Here is a 27,523-nt window from a genome sequence, read left to right as displayed (position 1 = left end):
GGAGTCAGATCTTAATGATGATATGGATAATGGGAAGTGACCTGTGTGTCCTGGAGTCAGATCTTAATGATGATATGGATAATGGACAGATCTTAATGATGACATGGATAATGGGAAGTGAGCTGTGTGTCCTAGAGTCAGATCTTAATGATGACATGGATAATGGGAAGTGAGCTGTGTGTCCTAGATTCAGATCTTACTGGTGATATGGATGCTAGGGAGTGAGCCTGGTGAGTGCCTAGGTTCATATCTGACTGGTAAAATGGATGGGAGTGAGGTTTGTGTGTGTTGGAGTGCAGATCTTACTGGTGACATGGGTACTGCAGTGTGAGATTTGTGTTCTGAAGGCTAGGTTCACACTGGAGTAAGTAAACAGTGTCCTTGTGGTATGCAATATGTGGGATGGACCACGTGGGCACTGGAAGTTAGAATTGGGGAACATCTGGCAAATATCAAAAAAGGCTTTACAGGACACAGTCTGTCAAAGCACTATGTCAGATTTCATAATAAAGATCCTTCCACTTTAAAATTGGTTGCTATACATAAATACTTTCCTAATTGGCGTGGAAGTAACCACAAGAGGGATATTTCACAATGCGAAACCCAGTGGATTTACCATCACAGAACTTATTATCCACTGGGTCATAATGTCGAGTGGGATATTAACTGTTTCATTAACAATTCTTAATATTCTCCCTTTTCCTCTCTCTTGTGTTCAATTGTATTTATTTTATTGACTGTTTTATTGGTATTTTTAAATGTTTTTGCTGGTTTATGTCCAGAATTAGTCTGTGAAAATGAAGTCTCAGTTTGGAGATCCTGAAGCATATAGTAATATGAGGATGTAGAATTTGTTTTTGACCACAAGATGTCGCCCTTTCTTCGGGCTCTCCTTGATATCTATATACTTTTTGTTCTTATTTGGTAATTAGTTAATTCTGATAATTACCCTTTTATGTGACCTTTTATGTTTTGGCTATTTTTGTGCAGACATTATTGTTTTATGTAGATATTTTTTGAGTGGTTAGCCTGCAGTTTCCCCTTCCTGGACTTAAGGTGATTTAGATTGTAAGCTTCAAGGAGCAGGGCCCTCCTAACCCTCTTGTATTGAACTGTATCGTTGCTGTATTGTCTCCCTTTATATTGTAAAGCGCTGAGCAATCTGTTGGTGCTATATACATCCTGTATAATAATAATTGTAGCTGTATTAGTGCACTTGCAACAGAAAAAATTGAGTTCTGCTAAAATGTTGTGAAGTAGTACTGCTTGGACCTTGAAGAAGGGGACATACCCTGAAAGCTTGTCCTGAAAATTGTATGTTAGTACAAATAAAAAAGTATCACAGACAGTAATCAATTGTTCCCCTCGTGGACTGTATTTAAGAGAGTAATAAATGTCCCATGTTATGCCTCTATCCTCTGAAGATGCTGTTTACAGTGGAACGAGTTAGGGATTGTCTTCTTACTGTAAGTACATTACCATATTAATAGCCCTTGGTTTTAACATACTGCACTATGGTGGTCCCTTCTTGTTTATAACTCCTCTGTGCTGAGCACACTTACACAGGATCGTATCCAGATGGAGTGGCGTGTCTCAATATTTTTTGCTGTTGGACAACAAGGTGCTTTATGATCTCTATGTGGGATGAGTGTCTCTGGTAAGGAGTTCACCTTACATGTGGGTGGTGTGATTTCCTGACACCCTCTATTCCTGCAGCACTGAATTCTCTCCATCTTACACATTGAAGTGTGTTTTCTTTTCCTTTGGGATTTTCCATCTTGATTTTGGACTGTTCACCAGGATATTTATTCATCTGTACAGATATTTTGCACGTTTCATTGCTTTATTCATCTTCAACTTTGTTCGCAATATTCAATAATATATTTTTATGTAGACTTGTTCATTTAACTTTTGTCCATATGTACACATATACACTTCTAAAATGTTTTTTTGAGAGTGGAGTACTGGGTTATATCACATACACCTTTTAATTTTGCGCGCCTTTGACATATTTAGACATCTAACTTATTATTGCCCAGGCACACATTTGTCCATCTGTACGGATATACACTCTTCTAGGATGATTTTTTATTTTGAAAGTTGAGTATGGTGTTTTGGCACAAACTTATTTGTGATGTTATCTTTATTTATTTAGGTTATTGCATATATTGAGCTCACATTACCAATTTCTCTATAATAATATGGTTTGATATAGTTATATTGTATGCACAATTGCACTTTGGAATTTTTAAGAAACAGCGCGCCCATTTTTTGAAGTTGTTGTTTTATATCTAGTATCTAGATTGTGTAGCGGATGCAACAGTCCTTATTTATTTTCTGGTTTTGCTAGCACAAGGAAATTATTTGGTTTGTTTTTTTACAATGCCAAAATGGGAACTTTTGATGCTTTGCAAATGCACGTTAAAAGCATTGTAGAAGGTTTTCAATAATTCATATAGTGAATGGAGGTGGCTGCAAAGCGTCAACACTTGCTGAACTCTGCAAGCAGTGTTATTTTTACCTCGCTGCAATGAAAGGCAGTGCTAATGGTGCTGTTTGTACACCTCCATCCTCTCCCTGTATTAACAATTGTGAGTATCATTAATAGGCAGCTGGGATGCAATAAAATGTTACCCAACTGCTTATTTACAATGCCTGTGTGAACAAGGCCTTACTGGTAACAAGGATATTGGAGAGTGACGTGTGTATTACAGTGCATATCTTACTGGTGACATGGATACTGGGGAGTGCCGTGTGTGTATTACAGTGCATAACTTACTGGTGACATGGATACTGGGGGGTGACGTGTGTGTATTACAGTACATATCATACTGGTGACATGGATACTGGGGGGTGACGTGTGTGTATTACAGTGCATATCTTACTGGTGACATGGATACTGGGGAGTGCCGTGTGTGTATTACAGTGCATAGCTTACTGGTGACATGGATACTGGGGAGTGCCGTGTGTGTATTACAGTACATATCATACTGGTGACATGGATACTGGGGAGTGCCGTGTGTGTATTACAGTACATATCATACTGGTGACATGGATACTGGGGAGTGACGTGTGTGTATTACAGTGCATATCTCACTGGTGACATGGATACTGGGGGGTGCCGTGTGTGTATTACAGTACATATCATACTGGTGACATGGATACTGGGGGGTGATGTGTGTGTATTACAGTACATATCTTACTGGTGACATGGATACTGGGGAGTGCCGTGTGTGTATTACAGTGCATATCTTACTGGTGACATGGATACTGGGGAGTGACGTGTGTGTAATACAGTGCATATCTTACTGGGGAGTGCCGTGTGTGTATTACAGTGCATATCTTACTGGTGACATGGATACTGGGGAGTGCCGTGTGTGTATTACAGTGCATATCTCACTGGTGACATGGATACTGGGGGGTGACGTGTGTGTATTACAGTGCATATCTCACTGGTGACATGGATACTGGGGGGTGAGCTGTGTGTGCATATCTTAGGGCCAGTGCACACCAGAACACGGGAAAGCCATGTTCTGTGTGTGTCTCCAGCACCACGTTCAAAACACACTGCCCTTGTGATATGTCAGTGCAATGCTAACAACACCTCACATGCAGGTCACAAACACAGTATGTTTGCCTGCACCAGATCGCATGGTATATAAGTACCAGGTGATATAGTTGCTCTGCATTTTGTAAAGTATTACACGCACTACTACTGCAGTCCGGCTCAGTTTCATCCCATTCAAATGAATGAGATGAAATCGCACTGCACCCAGATAGCATGTTAATTGCATACGAATGCAGTGCGTTCCTGTGCGATTTCTGGTGTGAACTAGCCTTATGGGTGACATGGATACGACTGAGAGAGCTGTGTGTGCTGGAGTGCACGTTACTAGTGACATGGATACTGGGGCGTGAGCTGTGTGAACTATACAACGCAGATCTCTGTGATTGGTCATCCTCTACGTTGCATTCTGCAGTCTTCATATCATCTATGTACAAGAAATAAGTGATATCATTTCTGTGTTTGCAGTGCCTCCTCCTGCATTACATTTTGTGTGTGCAGGGAATCTGTCACGGCTTGAAATATGATATTATTTTTACTTTAATATACTATAATTGTAAGATTGTAAGCTTGAAAGACCAGGGCCCTCGAACCCCTCGTGTAGTGTATTGTTACTGTCTTGTCTCATGTTCTGTCCCCCTGCTACTGTACAGCGCTGAGCATACCCTTTGGCGCTATATAAATACTGTATAATAATAATAATAATATATAGTGTAGTAGTATAATAAAAATATATTTCATTTATAAAGTCCATAATAAAACATTTCTTTAAATCTTTTATGCCTCCTATTACCTCTCATATATACTGTATGCCAAAACCTTGAAACTTGGTAATCACTGAAATATTAGTAAGTAAATTCCTGTTTTTTTGTCATCATTCTGAGCTCGCCATTCAGTAAGTCACAGAAACAGGTCATGTGCAGTATGTGATTTTTACATCTTCAGCACTGCATATCCAGTTTTTAAATGTCTGTCTTGGAAACCACAATGGTATTTGTGTAAGCTCCCCCTTCAAACAAAACATCCGAATACAATGAACTGCAGGAGAGAACCGGAGCACGTAGGAAACACGGTGATCCTAGCAATGAACAAGTTTGGACTTGTATATGTAAACCATTAACTGAATAATCCAACGTAAACATAAACCAGACTGCCAATGTGGCTGTAATATTACCTGTTGTTTATCAATTGAAAATATTTTATTTATTTTATATTTTTTTGTAGATAATGTCCTATTAAAGGATTCACAGTGTCATAAAAATTGGCCATCACTTAAAAATACAAAATTATAATACTTCTGTGAAATACAATAATGCAATTTCTTTCATTTGCTTTCAAAGTTAGCGTTTTAGGGCTCTTCTACACTTTGAAGTATATTTAAAAAAAATGTGTTGAGCTATTTGTTATGTGAAACAACATGTACATTTGTTCTGTGCAAATGCTGGCAAAATCAAATGTTAGTAGGCTATGTTCTCTCTAGGTTGGATGTTCTTCATTCATAAGAATAGCGTGAATCAGGAAAATACCACATTATGGGCACTAGATGGAGCTGATTATCATAGGAAATAAATATTTATTTATTGTCAGCTCCATCTAGTGGCCATAATGCAGTATTTTCCTGATTCATGCTATTCCCTTGAATGAAGAACACCCTACCTAGAGAGCAAATAGCCTAGTAACAGGTTATTTTGTTGGAGATGAACGTACATGCAGTTTTGCAGGACAAATAGCTCTGCACATTGTATACAAATACACCCCTAAGTGAAAATATAGGAACCCCTTTTATTCTTGGGAGGTTTCAAGTGCTGGATCAGGGGCATATCCTGTCAGGTTAGTGTTCAGTTAGTAGGTAAGTAGGGGGCCTGAGAAATGAAACCTCTGGACACTGCTTAGGGCAAAAGGGTTTCACTAATTTAACCATTCCTAAGTGCAGGGATCCTATGAGTGTCGGTGAAATGGGTATTTACTCAGCTGTAAGAACATTGTGTAGTGCACTTAATCATAAAACCTTCCCAGATCAAAGATGACTGCGCTATGGATAATACCTATTTTCATTTTTTTGTACATCCTTTAAGTTATTATTGTATTGTCTGAAATTCATATTCTTTTTATTCCAATAGAAAGCAAGAAATGGATTTTGCATTTGTCTTCAAACTTTTGGCATATCTTCATGTCCATCGCCTAAAACAGAGCAAATGTATAACATTGAATGTTGGTAAATATATAGATTGACAGGTACTATGTACAGTATATGCTGAATGCATGTAGACATACAGATTTTGTGTGCTTTATGTACATACTATTTACCCCTAAAAATGTAATTACATTTAAATTATATCAATGATAAATAATAATAAAAAAATCCTAATTATTAAAAATAAAAAATAGTTGGAATTCATAAATAATGTCTACATTGGCAGAAAAGTATAATATTAAAAAGAAACCAAAACATTTTTCTTATTCTTGTAAGGAGTGTTGAGGGTTAGGGGTCTCTTTTTTTTTTTTTTTTTTTTCTTTTTGGTGTCTACAATCTTTGTTGAGGAGGTTCCCTTTCTTTTTCTGTCTCCGTGATCATTAAGAAAGGAAGTGAGGGAAAATCTTTTCTCTCATGAGGACACAGATCAGAAAAGTGGAAAGGGGTTAGCTCCTCAGATTGGTTTGTCATATATATGTCACCAGCACACCGAGGAACTCCATTAAAAAGGGTCCAACACTTTAATGAACGATCACATCACAGCAAAAGATTGTGGTTTTGGAGGCATGCAGGACCCCTTCATCAGGTATTTCACACAGTCTTCCTTCTTTGATTACAGAAAACCTGCCATGGAAGCAACACTCAGGTAGCCATTACTGATCTTCTTCTGAAACAGGCCTGAATGTAGGGGGGTGCTGGGGTGGGGTGTGCCCCTCCAGGTCCCTAAGAGTAAATCCACTGATCAATGGGGCACTCTAAGGGGGCAGTTGATGTAAGAGGCATTCTGAGGAGGGCAATTGATGTGAGGCAGCATTCTAATGGAGACAAATAATGTAAGGGGGCTCTGATGGGAACAATTGATGTAAGGAGGCTTTGAAGGAGGCAGTTGATGTAAGGAGGCACTGATGGGGACAGTTGATGTAAGGAGGCACTGATGGGGACAACTGATGTAAGAGAGACTCTAATGGGGACAACTGATGTAAGGGGACTCTGATGGTGACAATTGATGTAAGAGAGACTCTGATGGGGACAACTGATGTAAGGGGACTCTGATGGGACTGTTGAAGTAAGAGGGCACTCTGATGGGGACAACTGATGTAAGGGGGCATTCTGATGGAACAGTTGAAGGAGTTACCCTGATGCAGACAGTTGATGCAAGGGGGCACTCTGATGGGGAAATCTGATGTAAAGGGACACTCTGATTGGGACAGTCGATGTAAGGAGGCAAACTGATGGGGTCACCTTATGTAAGGGGCACTATGATGGTAGCACTTGATGTAAGGGGGCACTCTGATGGGGACACATGATGTAAGGGAGGACTCTGCTAGGGGCACTTGATAGAAGAAGGCACAGGTTCTGAATATTATCCTAATCTAATGACAGTTTAATACATAGCAACATTCCCTGTTCACTCCTGCATCGCCTCTGCCCTACCTGTGAGATGTTACTTCTGGGTTGTGATTCATAGTACAGAAGCATGCTAAGTGAATGGGGAATACTAGTTCCCTGCATCTCTGTTGACATTATGCCCCTGACTTTCTATACTGTGCCCCCAGATCAGCAGTCCCTATATTTATAGGATGGATGGTTACCTTTAAAGACAGACTTCAGTTTCCTAAAGCAACCCTTACATGGAATTATTTGATACATTCAAGAATACCCATTTAGTCCACCACAGTTATTAGATTGTAAGCTGCGCAAACTGTTGGTGCTATAATCCTGTATAATAATAATAATATTCTATTCGGTGGCTAAACCATCACTGTTTTCTTATCTGACAAGGTAAAACTCAAATCTTCATCCATCACTGCTGAATTGGCCACAGTTTGAGCGTTGGGTGGCCCTGTCATCACCACCTGGCTCCACAAAAGTCAATTGAAAAATCGAAGGAGCTAGGTAGAAAATTGCTACCAATGACTGCATCCAATCAGGTGCAGCCACTGTTCAGTATTCAGATAGCCACAGGTGCTGGTTGTCTGAATACAATAGCTGGCAGAGGGGTGGATCGTCCATCCATGCTGTTTTGGCTTGAATGCTGGAATTTGTGGTAACATAGAGCTATGAAAGAGAACAATAGGACAGCTGTGGTTGAACCAACATGCACTGTCAAGGAGACACAATTCTTTTGGGGCTTCTGTTTATATTCCTAGATTGTAAGCTCTAACAAGCAGCAGGGCTCTCTGTTTCCTCTTGTACCAAATTGTATTGTAACTGTAATGTCTACCTTCATTTTGTAGGTACAAACTATATCAATCCTGTATAATATTAATGATAATATCACAACTTGCTGTGTAAAATGTTGACATACTCTTACGATTATGGGCCCCGTTGAGGAGATTTTCCTTCACTTCCTGTCCCAAAGCCCAAACAGGAAGTGAGAGGAAATCCTCAAAAGTTATGGAATTCCAGGTTGTCACCAGGGTCACCAGAACCCTTCTCCATTCCTGTTCTGGTGACAACCCAAAATTTGGGGGTTTCTTTCACTCTTGTGATAAGGACAGTTTTATCATGTGAATCTCACATAGCAGTATCAGCCTGACAGGTGTTACATACTCTCTCCATGCTAACCAAAATTTAAGAAAAATGTTTTGCCTTTTAGTTATACTTTAAATTGTTTCGTACTGTGTTTTTCTGTATCCTTGTAACATTCTCTGTCAGCCCCCCCCCACTTCCATTTATTTGGAACAAGAAGAGCACATTAGCTGCTCACATTCATACACACACATACTAGAGTCAATCTAGACAGCAGCTAATTAACCAGCATATCTTTGGAGTGTGGGAGGAAACAGGAGTACCCAGAGGAAACCCACACAAGCACAGGGACAACATGCATACTCCAGACAGGTAGCACCATAGTTGAGATTTAAACCAACAGCCCTAGTGCTGCAAGGTGGAAGTGCTAACCACTTAAGCACTATGCTGCCACAACAAACCCATAGTCCATAGTCAATATCAGGAGTGAGATAGAATGGCTACGTTCCTACATACAGTGGGACCATGGAGAACATAGCCACCCTTTAACAGGAAGTCCGTTCACAGCAGCTAAAAAAAAAAAAATTTGGAGGAGACCTTGGGCAATAGAAAGGGCTTTTTTGAGTTTAGAATATATACAGTACATGAATAGATTTTAAAAAATACAGTGTCACTTTACATTTATTACATTCAGATTTTTCTTTAAAGAAAATCCACAGCTTACATGAAAGTTTAGAATAAAAAGTTTGTTACCAATTGATGTTGAAGATCCCCGCATGGTGTGGCCTTGACTGATCTTGTCGCTGTGCAATTGGAGCAGAGCATGATGAAATTGTTAATGGACGATCACTAAAGGAAGCCCCCTCAACAGCAGGCAGAGTACAGCCAGGTGATTGTGCAGCGATGCCTCTCACAATAGAAGGTAAGTTATTTAGTGAGCCAGAAATGGTTCCATTAAAGCGTGTCGATTTCTTATTGGGTGAACCTTCTGAAAAAAAGAAAAAAGTTAAAGTAAAGGTAAAAATGTACTTTATTACATATTTTTATTAGAGTTTGTTCAGATGGGAATACAGGCATATAAATATATACAGGTATATTAAATTACACACGCTTAATCAGAGTCTCATTCAATATTATATAAATTAATACTATCATATACAGCAGTGGTTCTCAATCTTCCTAATGCCGCGACCCTTTAATACAGTTCCTCGTGTTGTGGTGACCCCCAACCATAAAATTATTTACCCAGTAATTATAATTCATGAAGTGTTGTTTTACCTCCAATACTGCTGCTTCCAACACAGTAGCTGCTTTCTACACAGCAGCTGCTCTTTACACATCAGAAATATGTGTTTTCCGATGGTCTTAGGCGACCCCTGTGACCCAAAGGGGTCACGACCCACAGGTTGAGAACCACTGATATACAGGCTAGCGTATTATTCACACATAACATATAAATGTTCTCCAAACAAAGTATTTTTTGTTTTAATGGATAGCGTAGAAACACTACAGAACAAAACCAGCTGAATGTGACAACTACTGAAGAGAACCTTTACAGACTCATAGCTTTGATACACAATTGTGCTTATAAATGCCCTTTATTGTTATGAATGACAGACCTTGGGGCTAAGCCCTGCCCACCTGTGGTCCCACTATATACTAATCATTCCTGGAGCCTTTTGAAAATCTGCAAGCCTGAGATGGGGCAAATAGCAGAGCACATGACAAGATATAACAGGGTGTGGCACATGCCCAAAGAGTAGTAATAGCTGCACATTTTCTGTGACAGAACGAACTGAAGAATTTAATAGTGGTTTGCATGTTGTCCCACATCAAAATGTGGGGCTAACAGTGGTAATGGAAAAAATGCCCTGGAGTCAGTGTAAGGAAAAAAAAATACCACTGCATCAGTTTATTGACAGTCCCAATTTGCCTTCAGCTCCCGCCAAGCTGGCCAGGGGCTCTGTCCCTCTTCTTTTTCAAATAGGGTACACATACACCTGTAAAGAGAGAAACTCGGCCATGTTGTAATTACACACTTCTGGCCTGAGGCCTGCTTTCCTAAATAATCACCATACCAACAATTCTTTTACTGTAACCAGCATTCTTCAACCTCCACATAGCAGCTTCTCCACTTTCACAATTCCACATCTCCAGTACAAAGAAAACAGAACTTGAATAAGTCCTTATTATGGGTCCCCACCTTGAGTCTCTCTCTCTCTCTTTGGCACCAGTCCTAGAAGGACTTTATCTTCTTCATTTTAAAAACAGTACATATCGTAAGTCGGAGGTAACCCATTCTCAAGCTCCTTCTGCCCATCATTTTTCAACCTACGCATAGCAGCTTGTCCACTTCCATAATTCTCTCCAGTACAAAGCAAACAGAACTTGAACTCAGACAGTCCAGCAATATTCCCATCTTCTCCCCCATGAATCCCTTTACTCTGGGTCCCCAACTTGAGTCTCTCTCTCTCTCTCTGGGCTCTAGGCCTACAAGGACTTTCTACACTTCTGGTGAAAAAACCTATATAACGTAAGACAGGGATTATTATTTCTGCCCAGGGTTCCACCCACATCAAAAATATATATGGGTACAGTCTCCACTTACCAATTACACCCAGGGGTGGGACCTTACTAAAAGGGGTACTAACCCTTACTTACAAGTTGTGTTATTGGAATGAAAAATGCCCCTGTGTCATTGGGGTTGCTGGAAGTAAAAACATTCCGCAGTGTTGGTATTGACAATGGGAAACAATGCCACTGCAATGGTGGTATCAGTGGAAGGAAAACAATGAAAAAAATGCATGACATTGGTGGTGTCAGTGGGAGGAACACTGCCTTGGTGTTTGTGTCAGTGAGATGAAGGAGAGAAGGTGGGTTGGGAGGCTCTCAGGAAGCTCTGAGGAAGGTAGACGAGCTAAAAGGCTATGAGACAGATTGGGTGGTTGAGGGATTGGGGAATAAAAGGGGCTAAGGGGCACTTGGGAGGAGCTCTGGGCGAAAAACTAAGATGATTCTCTTACTTTCTTTGTACTCACAAATCAGACCTCCTTCCTAGCATGGCAACTGTTCAAGAACAAAGGTACTTAGGTTCTTCCTAAGTCTGGTCATGAGATATGTCAGTGTCCATCATCACTCACCAGTGGACATCTGTACTGTGAAGGAGGTCTGTTCTCAGTGGACACATCTCTTTGCTCCCTTCTTCCCACAGTAAGCTGCCAATGAAGTGAGGAAAGTTGACACCTGCTATCTATGACAGGACAGGTGTGTTATTTCTTTTGTCAGTCAGCAGGCAGCCAGAGATCTGAGCAAGGAACTTAGAGATCTGGTAATCCAACTGAATATCTAGCATCTTCGGGCTAAAACTGGCAAGTTTCTCAGGTATGACAAAAACAGAGTTATTACGAGGATAGGAGGAGCACACAGAGCAGGGTATTTAGTCTAAGGGCTCGTTCACAATGCAGCGACTTACTTTTTAAGATCAGCGCCAGTCACTGCAAGGGCACACAGAACTCCACTGTTTTCTATGTGCCCTATTTAAACTGTAACAGAGCTACTGGGTGCTGAGCAGTAATATATGCATTTTTCCGCAATGAAGCTCACTTGAAGGCTGTGTGCTGTCTGTTTCGATGAACCGCAGCTCAGAAAAAATGTCATTTAACCCCTTCACGCCTAAGGGTAAAACAAATCTAAATGCCTAAGCACAATTCTGCAACGTTGACGTGTTAGTAAAACCGTAAATATCGTCACAACTACTTTGTACATCCAGGTGGATTATACCTTGTTTTTTTCAGGACAAATTGGGCTTTCATTTGGTGGTAAATGGTCATGGATAGCTCCTAATTTTTTTTTATTATTAAAGGAAAACTGGGCCAAAATAGTAAAAAAAATCATTTTTTTTAAATTTAACTGTGTGTTTCTTGTTACGATCATAACCTACCACCAAAGAACAACCCAAAATACATTCTCCAGTTCTTGACGATCGCAGCGATACCATATATGTGTATGTTATTTGTTGTTTGTACCCGTAGTACAGTTCAGAAACAACAGTGCGCATTTTGTTTTTGTCTTTTTTTTTTTATATAAAACACACTGTCACTGACATTGACATTAACACTAACTGACACTGATACCAATTTTTTTTTTAAATCCTGACCTTTGACCCTGACCTTTGCCCTTGACCCTGACCTTTGACCCTGACCTTTGACCCTGACCTTTTGACCCTGACCTTGACCCAAACACTAACCCTGGTACTGAACTAGATCAAACCTTGATCTAGGTATTTTTCTTTATTTTTTCTTTTATTTTTTAATATTTATTTATCTTTTTTTTTTTTTTTACAAACTTTTTTTTTATCTCTCTATGTCAGGAGTTCGAGAGATACAATGTATCTCTCTTCTCCATTCATAGAGAGAGAGAAAACAAGGGGGCCGGGCTGCACAGTGAGTGATCACTGTGATAGCCAATCAGAGGCTGTCACAGCGATCACGTGACCCGGAATCGGGAGTCCCGGGTCCCGATCGTTAGAACGGGACCCGGGGCTCTCAGTGACACTGCGGTCTTGGTGCTGGGAGCGCGCCGAGCGGCGCGCTCCCAGCACAAAGACAGGTACGCAAATATGCGGCCCCACGGAAAAAAGCCCAGGTCCGTGAGGCCGCATATTTGTGTTACGTCGGCGTCAAGGGGTTAAGCCAAATTCTTAAACGCCTTATCCCAGACATTGAACTGACAATTGCCCGCACAGTAAAACCCTTGGCGGGCCAGTGTGAATGGACCCTATTAAATGTAATAGCAAACATCTTGTGATGGTCTGCCCTTTGGGGGGGGGGGGCTTTAGGTTTTATTTCAAAATATTTTTATTGAGAATTTTCAATAACAGGGTAATGCTATAATAAAAACGTTCAGTGCAATAAGAATTGTAGTCATACAATACATTATTGAAGCATGTGTACACCACCATTTGGCTGGGGACATGGAATAAGATAATAGTAACATAGGTAGATATGGATATATACTGACCTTTGGTGAGGTGTAGAAAATGGTAGAGGGGTATAAACATGGGGAGAACAGGAAGAGGGAAGGGAAAGGAGAGGAGGAGGAAGTTATAGTGGGATGAGGGGGGGGGTACCAGTCTAAAATGGATGGGTAATTCAATTGTTTGTACAAAATCAGGCTTGTACTGTGCAGTTGGGATGTTTTAACCAGTTAGTCCATTGGGAATTAAATTTGTGTTGGGTGGAGTTGTTGAGGGCCGATCTTTTTTCCATTTCGTATTGGAAATTAAGATCCGTAATTAGTGATTTGAGAGAAGGGGCAGTAGTGGTGTTCCATAATCTGGTTATAGTGATTTTTGCTGCAAAAAGTATGTGGACAATTATGGTGCGAGAGGTATAGGGGAATTTTTCAATCCCAATATGTAAAAGCGCAAGTAGAGGATGGCTTTAGGTTTTAAAAGTTTAAAATGCAGAGCAAATTCGACTTCAGCCACTACATTAGTCAAAGTATGGCATCTTGAAGGTATTTTGCTTTGTTACTTACTACCCTTGAGCTGCCAGTTTTCTAATGAGAAGTGATTTCAGAGATTAGTACTTTCTGCAAACTAGTGATATCACGAGTAAGTGCCAAAATATCTGTCACAGTGATCACATGATTGGAAGCCACCCCAGCTGGCTACCAATCTGTAGCTTTGACCAAGAGCTGTCTGTGGCAGCTCGGTCTTTGTACTGACAACACACAGTGCGCGTGCTCTCAGCACATAAACAGCGATCTTACAATGCTAATGTGCAGCATGTGGGCTTAAAGCCAACCCTTTTGCTGCAACACATGTTTTAGGCGGTCTTAAAGTGGTTAAAATAATACTAAAGGCAATTAAAAATAACAAACAAGTCATACCTGCTCTGTGTAATGGTTTTGCACAGAGCAGCCCCAATCCTCCTCTTCTCAGGTCCCACGTTGGCTCTCCTGGCTTCTCCCCGTTGCTGAGTGCCCCCATAGCCAGCCACTTGCTGTGGGGGCACTCATGCATGCTCACTCTTAAACTGGCTCTGTGTATCCACAGACACACTGTCAACTACCTGAAGGAAATCGGGCTGGAGAGGGAGCTTTTCTTGTACCTCTTGTCCAAAACCCCTGATAGTGATGACAGGGAGTGTGAGGACACAGAGTGGCATAAGGAGCAGCAAGGTACAGGAACATCAGGCAGGGACAGAGTCAGGACACAAGCTGAAATCAGTACACAGCCAGGCCGCAAGGTACAGGAACGCAAGACAGGAACAGAATCAGAATGCAAGTCAAGGTCCCAGCAGGCAAGCAGAAATCCAAGGGCAGGTCAGTGGCAAGCCGAGTCATACATAGCTAAGCAAGTATGGCAGGTCAAGGCTCAAGTAAAGCAGGAAATAGACCACTCAGCAATTTATCTATGTCAGAGTCTAGATAAAAAGGCCGTTTGGCGTCAGTGCCCATATGTCTGCGTGGGCATGTGCGCATGCACATATGTTTTCTGCACACACTAATATGTTTGCACGGATGTGACAATGCCTGTTTTTCATTGAACTTTTTCTCAGAATTATGAACATGCACATAAGTATAAACATGTGCCAGCCTTCTTGTACTGAGCTTCTCTTACACCCACTCTTAGCTCCCTCCTCACTGACTGTGATTGACAGCAGCGGGAGCCAATGGCAGAGTTCCAGCTAAAAAAAAAAAAATAAAAGTCAGCAGCTACAAAAACTGTAGCTGCTTACTTTTAAAATACAGCCACTTACCTGTCCAACGGTGTACTCACCACCACTGGTTTCACCGGCAGTCTTCTCTCCCTGGTGCCGGCATCTTTAGTGTGGGCACCCGGCTGTGACAGCTTGCGGTTTCACAGCCGGGTGTCACAGCTTGCAGCTTCACAGCCGGGTGCCCACTGCGCATGCATGAGAAGTGCTGTGCTTTGTGAATGGCCCGTAGTCTTTTGGGACCTGTCACGTGTCCCAGAAACTACAGGGAGGGAGGGAGGACAACATCCGCTTCCGATCACCTGTTCTGTAAAAAAATTACATTGTCCATTTCAGCTGACTTGCTGAAATAAGTGCATTTTAAGAGCTTCTGCTTACTATAATTACCTGATCAGCATCACTGTTGCAATAACACTGCACTTATGACATTCCTTTATTATTATTAATATTATTATTATTTAGGATTTATTTAGCACTAACAGTTTGCACAGCGATTTACAATATAAAGAGAGACAGTACAGCTACAATACAATCAAAACAGGAGGATTAAGAGGGCCCTACTCATAAGAGTTTACAATCTTATGGGGGGGGGGGCAAATGGTACAAAAGGTTATAACTGTGGGGGATGGGCAGCCAGAGTAGTGGATAGCCAGATGGATTGAGGTAGAGAGTTCCAGAGGATGTGAGAGGCTCTGGCAAAGTCCTGGAGATGAGCATGGGAGAAGGAGACAAGAGAGCTGGAGGTCATGAGAGGACAGTTTGGGTGATATTTGGAGACAAGATTGGAGATGTAGAGCGGGGCAGAGTTGTTGTTGTTGTTAGTATTTTGAATTCAATTCGCTGGGAAATCAGAAGCAAGTGGAGGGATTGGCAGAGAGGGGTGGCAGACACTGAGTGGTTGGTAAGGTAGATGATCCTGGCAGCAGCATTCAGACCTGAAACTCTCCATGCAACTACTCACCAAACATGAAATTGCAGTACACTAAACCAAAACAAGGGTGCCAATAGTTTGACCTCAAGCTCAAAGGAAAGAAAACTTTAGCTGGCCATACAAATTGCTCCTGGTGAACTGGTAGAAATTTGTTTCGTGGATGTCCCTTGCTACCCCTTCTCTCGTCTGACCTCCTCTGGTTGAAAATTCAAAGAAGCTAAATGGAAAATTGTCAACCATACTGTGGCTGCATCCAATCAGATGCAGCTGCTGTTTGAGTATACTGACAATCCCTGGAGTTCACTGTTAGAAAGAAATAGCCCAGCAAGGGGATTTGTCCATCTGTGCTGTATAGCATGGATGAAGTAATCTGTTAGATTTTGTAATTCAGCCTGCTAATAGTGTATGGCAAGCTCAACAAGAGGATTTTGTAAAGAATTAAAAGCAGATTTTAAAAAATAGGCAAATATGTTCATTAGGAGCTTTAAAGGATAAGTTCCCTTTTTAAAAATAAATAAATGCACATCTTTTTGTAGGTAAAAAAATGTGCATTTATTCTTTTTACTTGGAGCCTGTATAGCATTGAACCCGCGATCAGATTGCTGGTGCCATGCAGGACTCCTGCAGACTTGTCAGTGCATCTGTCTGCTCTTACCTCATACGGGCAAGCAGATACACACTGACAGGAATAGAGAATGAACTAGCACAGCGCTCAACAGTGCGTTGGTAGTTTATTGAGAAGCTTCAAAGGATATTGGCACTTGTAGTTGCCCATTCACAGAATTCTATGAATGAATGATGCGGCTAGGCGGAGGGTCGAATTTTTTAAAAAATAGTGACAGCTAGTGGGGGGAGAAGGTCCCTCGCTTGCTCTCAATAAAAGCAGCAGAAAGAGTGGGAACATTTTACGTGTTCCACCCTAAAAATGAGTGGAACATGGAACATGTTACAAAGGTGAACTTATCCTTTAAATTAATAATATATGTATTTATTAAGATGAATGACATGTATTAAGCTTGGTCATTATTTAAATACTTACTTTGCTCTGTCTTTGCTTTGGCACTTGTTAGCCTATTATGGCCTCCACTTTTCAATGGCTTGGCAAAAGTGTTAAGTTCATTAACAGTTGCTGTTCCTCGTATTGATTGAAACCCGTTCCAGGTTAAAGTTTTTGGATGTGCGTATCTCCTTGATGCATAATGTGTTGGAGGTGGAGCCCCTATACCAAGGAAACTTGGAGGAAAATGTCCTGGAGGCCCAAACTTAATATGGTTGGATATGGCACTCGCTTGAGTTACAGTCTGTGTGATTGCACCTCCCAGGCAGGAAACAGGAACATAGGACATGTTTCCTTCTGTATCCTGACACATTATCAGGCCTTGAGTCTGTAAGAAATAGAAGTTTACATATTGTATTAAAACTAATAGCAAGTATTGCATTCACTATGTCTATGAACTAGTTGTCCAGATGTTAGAACCAATGAACAAAACACTTGATTTAATTGTAATAATAATTATGTTAATAAAAAGTCTAATAAAAGAAGGGAGCTAATGGAAAAGATTCCACAAAAATAGGGATAAAAGGTTTGTCCATAGCAGATAGATCAGTTTCCAGTTGAAATTTAAGGCATTGAAATGTAAGGAGAAAACAAACCAATTATCATGGAGGACATCTCCATTTTTTCCTTCCTATTCTGCCCTTATCATATCTGTGGGATTTACTTTTAAATACAGAGCAGTTTGGCTGTGAGTCAAAAATTATGGAACCCTAAATCAGTCCACATCAAACTTTCATTCATATTTTCATAAATCTCTAATCTTTTTTCAAATTTAAAAGGATCTAAAGTCAACTTTATTTGAGCCTAGCTGCATTCCCTTTGATAAAAAAAAACCACTTAAATCTAATCTCATCAAGGCCTCATACGTTTGGGTGTTCCTTCATTTAATTGGCCAGAGTATTAATTTATTCTAGCCATAGAAATGAATGAATGCTCAAGCGCTAAACACACATAGGCTCATTTAGATGCGTTTATGCACATTGAACATTTTTTCTGCTGGAATGCTCTAATGAACGTGCAAGTTATGGGTTTTTTTCTGCCTCTAAGCAACTGTAGATGCTCATGTGTGCAAGAACACATAGTCTAACATGGAAGGGAATTTGGGCACAGAAAAAAAAAAAATCAAATGCCGTTGAAAGTGGCATTTGTGATGGCCAGTGTGCATTAGGCCCTAAAAAACTGTCCTGTGTCCTCTGATGTGTGGTCCCTCTTGGTCTGAGTGACCTCTGGCTCATTGACACTTGCCCATATTGACCTCAGGCAAAGGCAGCCAGTCAGTGGCTCTTGCTAATGCAGAATTAATTCTTGGTTGCAGCACAGAAGTGGAAGTGTCGGTGAGGCAAACCTGGATGGACCCCTCTCCAGGACACAAGTAAGAATTTTGGGCTTCTGACCTTAGGGCTTCCACCAGGAATGATCAGACCCTTTAATGTTGTATTTGCAGTTCTACTGGTTAGTCTATATAAGAAATTTATCATAAAAAATCACCCATGTTGACACATCACATTCAATCAGTTATTGCCTATTTCTAAATAAAAAAAGTATGATAACTATTTAGGACCCATAGCTCAGTGCCAGCTGTGATTTAGTGATGGTTCTATCATGTCACCAACACATGTCATTTCTGGTTTCTGTGGGGTGAAGGGCCTCAGAAATGTGATTTAACATAAAAAAGTGAAATGATGGCTTTGGTTTTTATAGCATGGTGAGCTCTGGTAGACATAAGTCTATGTAATGGCCTTAGGCTGGCCATACATGATTAGGTTTTTCTCCTACAGCCAATGAGCTGAAGGTAGAAAAAAAAAATAACAAATTCCTCCATCCACGCAAACAAGGTTGATGGAGGAATCCTCCTGCTGGGAAATTGTATTGTGACAGTGGCACCTGCCACAGTAAATATGTTACATTTACGAGCCCCTTCCTTTCCTGAATGAACGCAATGAGTGATTGGTACCAATCAGTCATTGCTTATATATCATCAGAGGTATTCACCCTCAGGCTAGGTTCACATCTGTGAGGGTGGTGCTGCTGCGGATCTGCACAAAAATATCCCTCTACTCCCCCCTTTTTTCCCCTTCTTTTTATATTAGACATGTTTTTTGATTTTTTTTTGATGGGGTCCCTTTTAGGTTGGCTGTATGGGGTCTCATGGTTCCTAACAGCAGCCCTGGTTGCAGGTGATTGGGTGCAAGCACTGATTTTCAGAAAATTCACCCTTCAATAGAAGCCGATTAAACAATCAATTACGTCGAGTAGGGAGGGTCATACACTGATGGAAGTTTAATCAGTCTATGGACAGCTTTAAACCATGAAAAATATGGTGGATCTTTGCAATTTGCACAATTTGAGGGTCACAAATTTGACATGACTTAGTAGAGTACTTCATTGGATACAGCTAATGCAGGCTTGTCATTCATTTTCATTTAAATCACAATTATTATATTAGTTTTAAAGGATTTATATAGAGCTTGCAAATAATCATGTGTAAAGTTTAGATTTTAAGTGATAATCTTTAATGACAAATTTAATATCTTCAGTTAACCAAAAAAGGCGTCTAAACTGCAAACTTTCAGCACTGATCAATTGATAGCATAGTACAACGCTACTACTCTCACAATTGCCCAAATAAGAAACTTCTGCCATGTACCTGGGAAGAAGGTGTTCATTTGCCTCTATTTCCTGGCTATTTTCTGCAGCCATGGGCTAAATGTGATAATGTGGCCAAGAAAGCATTTCTTATCACACCCATTACATTGAAAGGTGTCTTGCCGATATTACTGCCAAATGTGTTCTTACTAGCCGCTAATATTTGCCATATTGTCACCTCTTTCCTTGAACTAATGTTACATGCTTCTGCAAAGCAAAGTGTATATGAAAAAACTTTAATAAAGATCGTTAATTTAAAAAAACCAATTAAGAAACTTCCATTATCTTTAATCTATTAATTTATGTATATGTTTATGATGATGAGGTCGTTAAGAAAGAAGCAAGCAAAGGCACAGATAAACAGCTGAATGAGGCATGGTTTTACCAGTAAAAGTACCCATAGGAGGAGAGATTTGTCTGTGCCATGGGTGAATCATAGGTACTTATTTCATACTTGATTTCTTGTTTGAGCATCTAGGAGACTGTAGTCATGTGGCTTGAGGTCATGGGTTGTGGACTCCATAGTGCCGAAAAGACTGTAGAGTGCATCCACTATACCAAGGCTTCTGATAAGCTTCTCTCTCTGCTGAAGACCCTGCAGCCTCTCCAGCTCCTCTCGTTCATTAATATCCACTGGTTTCATGGAGTCTAGTTTCATCTCCTGGGTCTAGACAAAGAAAGTCAATTTTCACTTACAGAACCTGTACAGTATCATGAACATGATAGTAATTCTAATGGATATTTTATGGAATAAAATTTTATTAATCATAATATCCTTACATCACTGGAAAGTTAAAATAGTTCTGGTCTTCAAAGTGTATCTAAACCTACAAAATGTAATGTATTGCAGCTTACAGTACTTAGATGTGGTGGTTGTATTAGATATTATTTATTCAGACTAAGAACGCTTTTAGCAAGTACAGAAAATATTTGTGGATCTTGCCAGTAATGCAGTGCCCTTTTCACTTCCTGCAAACTGAAAAGACAGCATGAAGAACGTTCTCTCTCTTTTGTAAACTACTAGTCCCACCCATCCACCATGGGTAATGGAGATGAACAAAGGCAGACATGTTTGAAGTACAAAAGCCAAAGAAAAAAGAAAATAGGCTACACACCTAAAAGGCTAACCTCAAAAAACGTATTTATTCGTAGAAAACATACAAAGTAAAAACACATTGCATCGGGGACCTGGTGATCACTCCCAATCGTGAAAGCCCCCCACACCTAGCATGGAGGAAACCTCCCACAATAGACACTCACCGATGGTACCAACCACTCCTCAACAATCCCTCCAACCCCCCAACCAAAACAAAACCAAAAAAACCCTCAAGAGCACCTCCCAATGTACCCCAATGCTTCTCCCACAGTGATCCTCCCAGACCCACCCAACCAACCACCCCCCTCCCTCAGAAGGGAAAGAAGGGAGCTGAGATATAACACCAGCCCACTATCGCCCCCCTACCCCCCAGACCCCGCTAAATCGAATATCCCATCCCCCAACACACCTATAACAGGACAATGTGATATTGCTATGGATAATGATAACCTGCAGAAAAAATCAACCTCAATACATGAGCAATATGACGAACCAGTGAGAACCTTAAAGAAATTATTGAGTACGAAGGGCTATAGCCTTTGAAGTCCAATTGAACAATCAGGTAACTAGTGCACTAGAAAAATAGTGTAGTCTGGTTTGGCCAATCCAAAGAAAAAAGATATGTCTGTGATAATACCCAACAGAATATATCCTCTTGTAGACTATGAATAGGCACTAAATCAGATGTTCTACAAACAGCTGCGGTAGTAGAAACAGGCTGATGAACGGACCACAACACTCAGTGAGAGTAAGCCTCCAGGATGGAATCCAATCAACATGTAAACATGAGGACATGGATAGTAATGCAGCCAGCGGGAATAAATCAGATGTAAAATATGAGTATCTGCTAAAGCACCCTCGATGTGTATGACCAGTCCAGCCTGTGCAAGCTTGCACAGCTGATATGACCTGGATAGCAACACCGGGTCGCCAGTACTCCCTGTATGATGGGACCACCAAGGTCCTGTGCATCAAACCGCGGCTTGTAGTCCCAGTATTATGGCCATGTCCTGTGGAGGCTCCTGCTAATAGTCCAATGGTAGCTGCCAGATGTGCATCATGGACGGGATGCCATTTCCATGCTGGTAGAATCCTATGGGGTCCTGTGGAGACACCATGCGGTGTGGAAGTGGCATGCGGGGAATGGAGGGAGGGGACGTGTGACCACGCTGACGCATTTCGTCCCACCTACTTCCAGGACTTCTTAGAGCCATTGGTTAGACAGGTTGTCAGACATTGCTTATATATCATCAGAGGTATCCACCCTCAGGCTAGGTTCACATCAGTGCGGGTGTTACTGCTGCGGATCTGCACAAAAATACCCCTCTGCTCCCCTCTTTTTTCCCCCTCCTTTTTATATTAGACATGTTTGAAGTCCAGCCTGTGTGACAACCATGGTTGTCTACAGAGATACCATGGGACGGGAAAGTTGTTATTTGCAGCATTAGCAGGTGAGAATTAGACATGTGCAGAATAAAAAAATTGATTTTGTTTCAGATCAATTTGTTAATTTACTCATTTCGGTTTGTTGCATTCGTAATGAAATTAATTTTGTTTAGTCTCGCTTCCTTTATTCGTTTTCAACCGGATTCAAATATTTCCCATGGATTTGAAGTATTCAAATCAAATTCAAATCGAAAAGAATTCGAAAGAATTCATTGTGAAGAATAGATGGTTCTAATCTATTTGAATTTTGGAAGATGGTTACATTCTTTTTATTTTATGCTATTCTAATCTATTCTATATTGTTCTATTCTTTTCTATTCTATTCCTTTATTTTCTATTCTGTCCTGTTTTACTATATTCTTTTCTAATTGATTCTGTTCTATTCTATTCTTTTTGAAATTCAAATTTTGGAAGACACCTATATTCTTTTTATTTTATTTAATTCTAATCTATTTTTTCTTTTCTATTCTATTCTTTTATTTTTCTATTCTTATCTTTTCCTTTATTTTCTATTTATTTTATTCTATTATTTTATTTTCTATTCTATTCTGTTCTGTTTTACTCTATTCTATTCTTTTTGAAATCCATATTTGAGAAGATGGCTATATTCTAACACTAATACACATAGTCTTTGAAGGTGACCAGCAATATGTTTATATTTCAAGTTTGTTTTCGAATTTCATTTTGTTCTTGAATTTCAGATGAAATTTAATTTTGTTATTTCGGATTCGTTTAAATTTGTTATTATTGTAATTCAGATATAGTCGAATCTTCAAATAACAAAAATATAATCCGAATTTTGATTCACAACAAAACGAACCGCACACATCTGGTGAAAATAGGGTGGAAAAACATGAAACCAAATAGAGCCAACTTATCCATGGACTGGTGGGTTGCAATATATAACAATTTTGTTTTTGGTTTTAGGTCTGCTTAAAGTCATTAAAAGGGCCCATTCACACTTGTCCAGTTTCTTGAAGTACAAGCATTACACAGTTATGCATTTTAAGTAGAAATTCCATTCATTACTATGTAACTAATTTCAATCTACAGTATGTGCTGCATCTTAGTGAGTTTTTTTAAAATAAAGAACTTTTTTTTTTTGTTTGTTTCAGATTTCTCAATTGGCCCCTTTAAATGAATGCTCAATGCCAAAAAAACATTTTATGCATTGTGAAAGATCATACATCTGACAAGTAATTTTTAAAACATTTCTTGACTCCTGAGTTTTCTTTTTTAAAGCCCAACTACAGGAATTATATAAAAAGAAAATCCACCCACCCATCCTAGGCCTAAATGCTCAATATGTCTGAGTGCTGGAATAAAGAGCGCTCCAGCAGGGTCCATACATCAATGCCACCGGTCCCCCACAGCCTCCTTTTGTAAGCTGCTCTTTGCCATGGCTGCACTCCTCCCTGCCTAATGTGCAATGTCGGGTTAATAGCCCTGCATTGTACATGATGACTCTGAAGGACCACACACAGAGCTTCAGAGCTGGCCAGAACAGGGGTCTAAGGTAAGTAATAATGTCTGTTCTTCTACTGCCTAGACGTAACCAGAGCGCTGGATGAACAGAATGAAAACTAACTGTGTATGCCCAGCTTTGCACTTCTTTAAGTAAATTTTCTAGCCTGATGGAAAAGCTTTGTGACCCAGCCAGCTGACACATCACATTCAATCTGGTATTGCCTATTTCTGAAAAAAAGTAATCAACCAAATTATCTATAGATGTGTTTAAATTATTGGCATCATTAATTAAAACTGGGAGGGGTATGGCTATGATTAAAATGAGTCATAAACCAAGATACATTTTAAAATGTCCATTAACCATTGATGTTGATCAAAAGATCTGACTACTGAACAACTTTCCTTTAGACCGACTGTGGCATAATTATCCATGCCTATATTTGCTGACCCTACATGTTTATGCACTGAACAAACTCATACTGATACCAGCCTGGAATACTTGGTGCCATCCTATAGGTAGATTTTCAGTTGAGCCTATCTGTTTACCAATGATCTGGAACTGGAATTATCATCGTATTTCATTACAGGACACACCAGGATCATCTAACGCCCTGAAGATTATATTAGTCTGGTCAAATACATTCGCTGCCTAACTAGCCATTATAGTATACAATATGTCAGTATCAGATGTTCACTGCACCTTTCTCTCTGCTGTTCTACATCCACTGGACATAATGCGTACGGATGGCCTCCTCATCACCTTGTATTTCACAGACTTTTCACCTGCTGACTCTCCTTGTAAGGTCTCCTTGCTGTCCTTCTTCTTCTTTCCACTGGGCAGTCCTTTCTGCTCTTGTTTAAGTCGAAGCTCTTCCAACTGATGCCTGTAATAAAAATGTTTATGGTTTTTAATGAAGCAATAGTACAGAAAAATTGAGAAGGACAGGGCTGGAAAAATACTAAGTCAGATGGTTACTGTTCAAGGGTTTTCACAAATGAAGGTTAGTGCTGCGACATTGAAGACTCGTGGGTGGACCCTGTATACTGAACCTGTATTTTCCTTTTTCATTTGTATCAATGGCCAATGGAAATAGTAATATAGTTGATGAAGAAAGATAAGAGCCATATATATCTATGCACTATGGAAGGTTGAACTTGTGAAACTGCTATGGCTACATACCTTTGCATCATTACCTGCAGTTACTTTTAGCACCTTAAAATCAACAATAAGCACAATGCTACAGTTTACAGCCATAAATGCTTGGGTGAGTGCAAGCCATAAATACTATAAATATTCAGTGGTCTAAATTTGGCCATAGATGGGTGGTTTTTGTTTGTTCAGCCAGTAGGCTGAGTTAAAAAAAAACCCAAGAGATTCCTCCATCTACACAAATAAGATGAGTGGAGGAATCTTCCCCCACTCCCCACTAGGACATTGTATTCTGACAGTGGGTATGTACATTGATCAATAAAACGTTTCCAAACTGCCTCTTTGACAGAAGTTGATCTAACGATTGACTTCTGTAGAACAAGGACAGCCACACATGGATCAAAATTTGTCTGGTCCCAGCCAAACCGTCTGATTTTCGATCTAAAAATGGCCATGTTAAGTTGTAAACAGGAATAGGAAATAAGATCTGCACGACCACCACTGCGCTAAAATCTTCCTCTTTATTGAAACGACCACAAAAAATTACATCAAAAATACAATAGGTTGAAAAAAGCCTTAGTCATAACCCATAATGTAATGGCTACAATATGGGTTATGACTAAGGCTTTTTTCACCAGTAACCAGAAACCGGCACTCAAATCTCTCTTGCTGCACTCAAAATGGAATAGTGCACTGGCTGAGGTGCCTCCCTTGATAGATTGGGGAAACGTGATACTAGCTGAAAAAAACAAAACAGGGCGCACTCTCCTCGTGCATTAAGGCAAAAACCACAAATTTATTAAAAAGATGCAAAAACATACAAGCCATAAAGGTCATAAAAACTGAGACAAGAAGTCAAAGGTGCCAATCGTGCAATTGCTCTGAGGAAGAGAGTTCGACTCCCAAAACAAGTTAGCAATTTATCCGAAGACGCATTGGGGTTTATTTACTAAAGCTGGAGAGTCCAAAATCAGACTCCCTTCTGCATAGAAACCAATCAGCTTCTAACCTCAGCTTGTTCAATGAAGCTTTGGCAATGAAACCCGGAAGCTGATTGGTTTCTATGCAGAAGGGAGTTTGATTTTGGACTCTCCAGCTTTAGTAAATGAACCCCATTCTGTCCATGATTAGCACCTTTGACTTCTTGTCTCTGTTTTTATGACCTTTATGGCTTGTTTTTGCATCTTTTTAATACATTTATGGTTTTTGCCTTAATGCACGAGGAGAGTGCACCCTGTTTTGGTTTTTTAACGTTTTTTTTAACCTATTGTATTTTTTATGTAATTTTTTTGTGTTCGTTTCAATAAGGAGTAAGATTATAACGCAGTGGTGGTTGTGTGGATCTTTTTTCCTATTCATGTCTCACAGTACAGCAGCTGTGGTTTGTGCACCTGCCCAGTCGCTGAGATGGACTCCTAATTGAGTTGTAGCGCCTTTTTTTTTTTAAGTTGTAAACAGCCAGTGCTCGTACAGAACTCTCAAAATTTGTGTTTGATCATGTTTCATATTTGCCTTGTCTGCTTCTCTTTTGATACATAAAGTGGATCTACACGTTATGTGAGCACCACAAAACAAAAAAGCTATTTCATAAATTTTTAGTATTCAAAACAAACTCCCACGTCCATCCATGTCTCCGTGCTTTATTTTGCTAAAAAAACACTATGAAAAACACCCCCCACTAAAAATAATAATCTAGCCTGGTTTTTGGCTGAACTATTACAGACTAAGTTAAAGCTGAACTCCAGAGAGATACAATAGAAACACTTAAGGTGATACTAAAACCTTTTTTTTTTTCATTTCAGAAGAGGAGGTCCAGGCATGTTTGTTATGTGTAGTCCTCTTATACTGAATAATCCCTTTCCTCCTGTAGCTGGGGGTGCCAGAGCCACTGATCATTGCTGCTCATTTGTGGATATCTCCTTAGCTAGCCATGAGCTAGGGAGATATCCATGCACTACCCTCAATTTCTGCTGAGGATCCGGGAAGTTCAGGGAGGGGCACTACTGGGTCCTGGACCTAGAGGCTGTGACAAGAACAGCAGGTGAGTTTGAGGAGGGGGGGTTAAAATTACTAAGACTTGCTGTGAATGCATTAAGTTAAAAAAAAGGTTTGCCTTTAGAACTACCTTAATTTTCATTTAACATTAATATCCATTAATACAGCATTAAATATACACTGCTCAAAAAAATTAAAGAAACACTTTGAAAACACATCAAATCTCAATGGGGAAAAATCTTATGCTGGATATCTATACTGATATCGACCGGGTAATGTGTTAGGAATGTAAGGATGTCCCATCGTTTGATGGAAATGAAAATGATCAACCTACAAAGGACTGAATTTAAAGACACCCTGAAAATCAAAGTGAAAAAATGATGCAGTAGGCTAGTCCATTGTGCTGAAATCTCATTGCAGCAACTCAAAATGGTCCTCAGTAGTTTGTATGGCCCCCACGTGCTTGTATGCATGTCTGACAACGTTGAGGCATGCTCCTAATGAGACGATGGATGGTGTCCTGGGGTATTTCCTCTCAGATCTGGACCAGGGCATCACTGAGCTCTTGGACAGTCTTAGGTATAACCTGGCGGCGGCAGATGGACCGAAACATGATATCCCAGAGGTGTTCTATTGGATTTAGGTGAGGCAAGCGTGGGGGCCATTCAATGGTATTAATTCCTTTATCTTGCAGGAACTGCCTGCATACTCTCGCCACATGAGGCTGGGCATTTTCGTGCACCAGGAGAAACCCAGGACCCACTGCACCAGCGTAGGGTCTG

At 40.2% G+C, this 27,523-nt stretch overlaps 1 protein-coding gene across 1 annotated transcript in view; it reads right to left on the bottom strand.

The window, feature by feature from the left end:
* Positions 1–5,208: 5,208 nt before the first annotated feature.
* The window catches only part of TTLL13 (tubulin tyrosine ligase like 13), a 47,952-nt gene continuing 25,637 nt past the window's right edge, over positions 5,209–27,523 (bottom strand). Inside the window, exons 12-16 of the mRNA XM_089687602.1 lie at positions 24,297–24,480; positions 20,042–20,254; positions 16,924–17,269; positions 8,985–9,219; positions 5,209–5,746 (exon numbers count right to left, since the gene is read on the bottom strand). Of these exons, the coding sequence (XP_089543728.1) occupies positions 5,734–5,746; positions 8,985–9,219; positions 16,924–17,269; positions 20,042–20,254; positions 24,297–24,480 (991 nt within the window). The 3' untranslated portion in view covers positions 5,209–5,733. The remainder of the gene's footprint in view (positions 5,747–8,984; positions 9,220–16,923; positions 17,270–20,041; positions 20,255–24,296; positions 24,481–27,523) is intronic.

The sequence above is a fragment of the Staurois parvus genome, unplaced genomic scaffold (assembly GCF_062004578.1).
Source record: "Staurois parvus isolate SC_StPar_1 unplaced genomic scaffold, SC_StPar_1.0 ptg000432l, whole genome shotgun sequence".
Taxonomy (NCBI): domain Eukaryota; kingdom Metazoa; phylum Chordata; class Amphibia; order Anura; family Ranidae; genus Staurois; species Staurois parvus.
The sequence above is the reverse complement of the archived record's forward strand: the minus strand, read 5'-3'. Positions and strand labels throughout refer to the sequence as shown.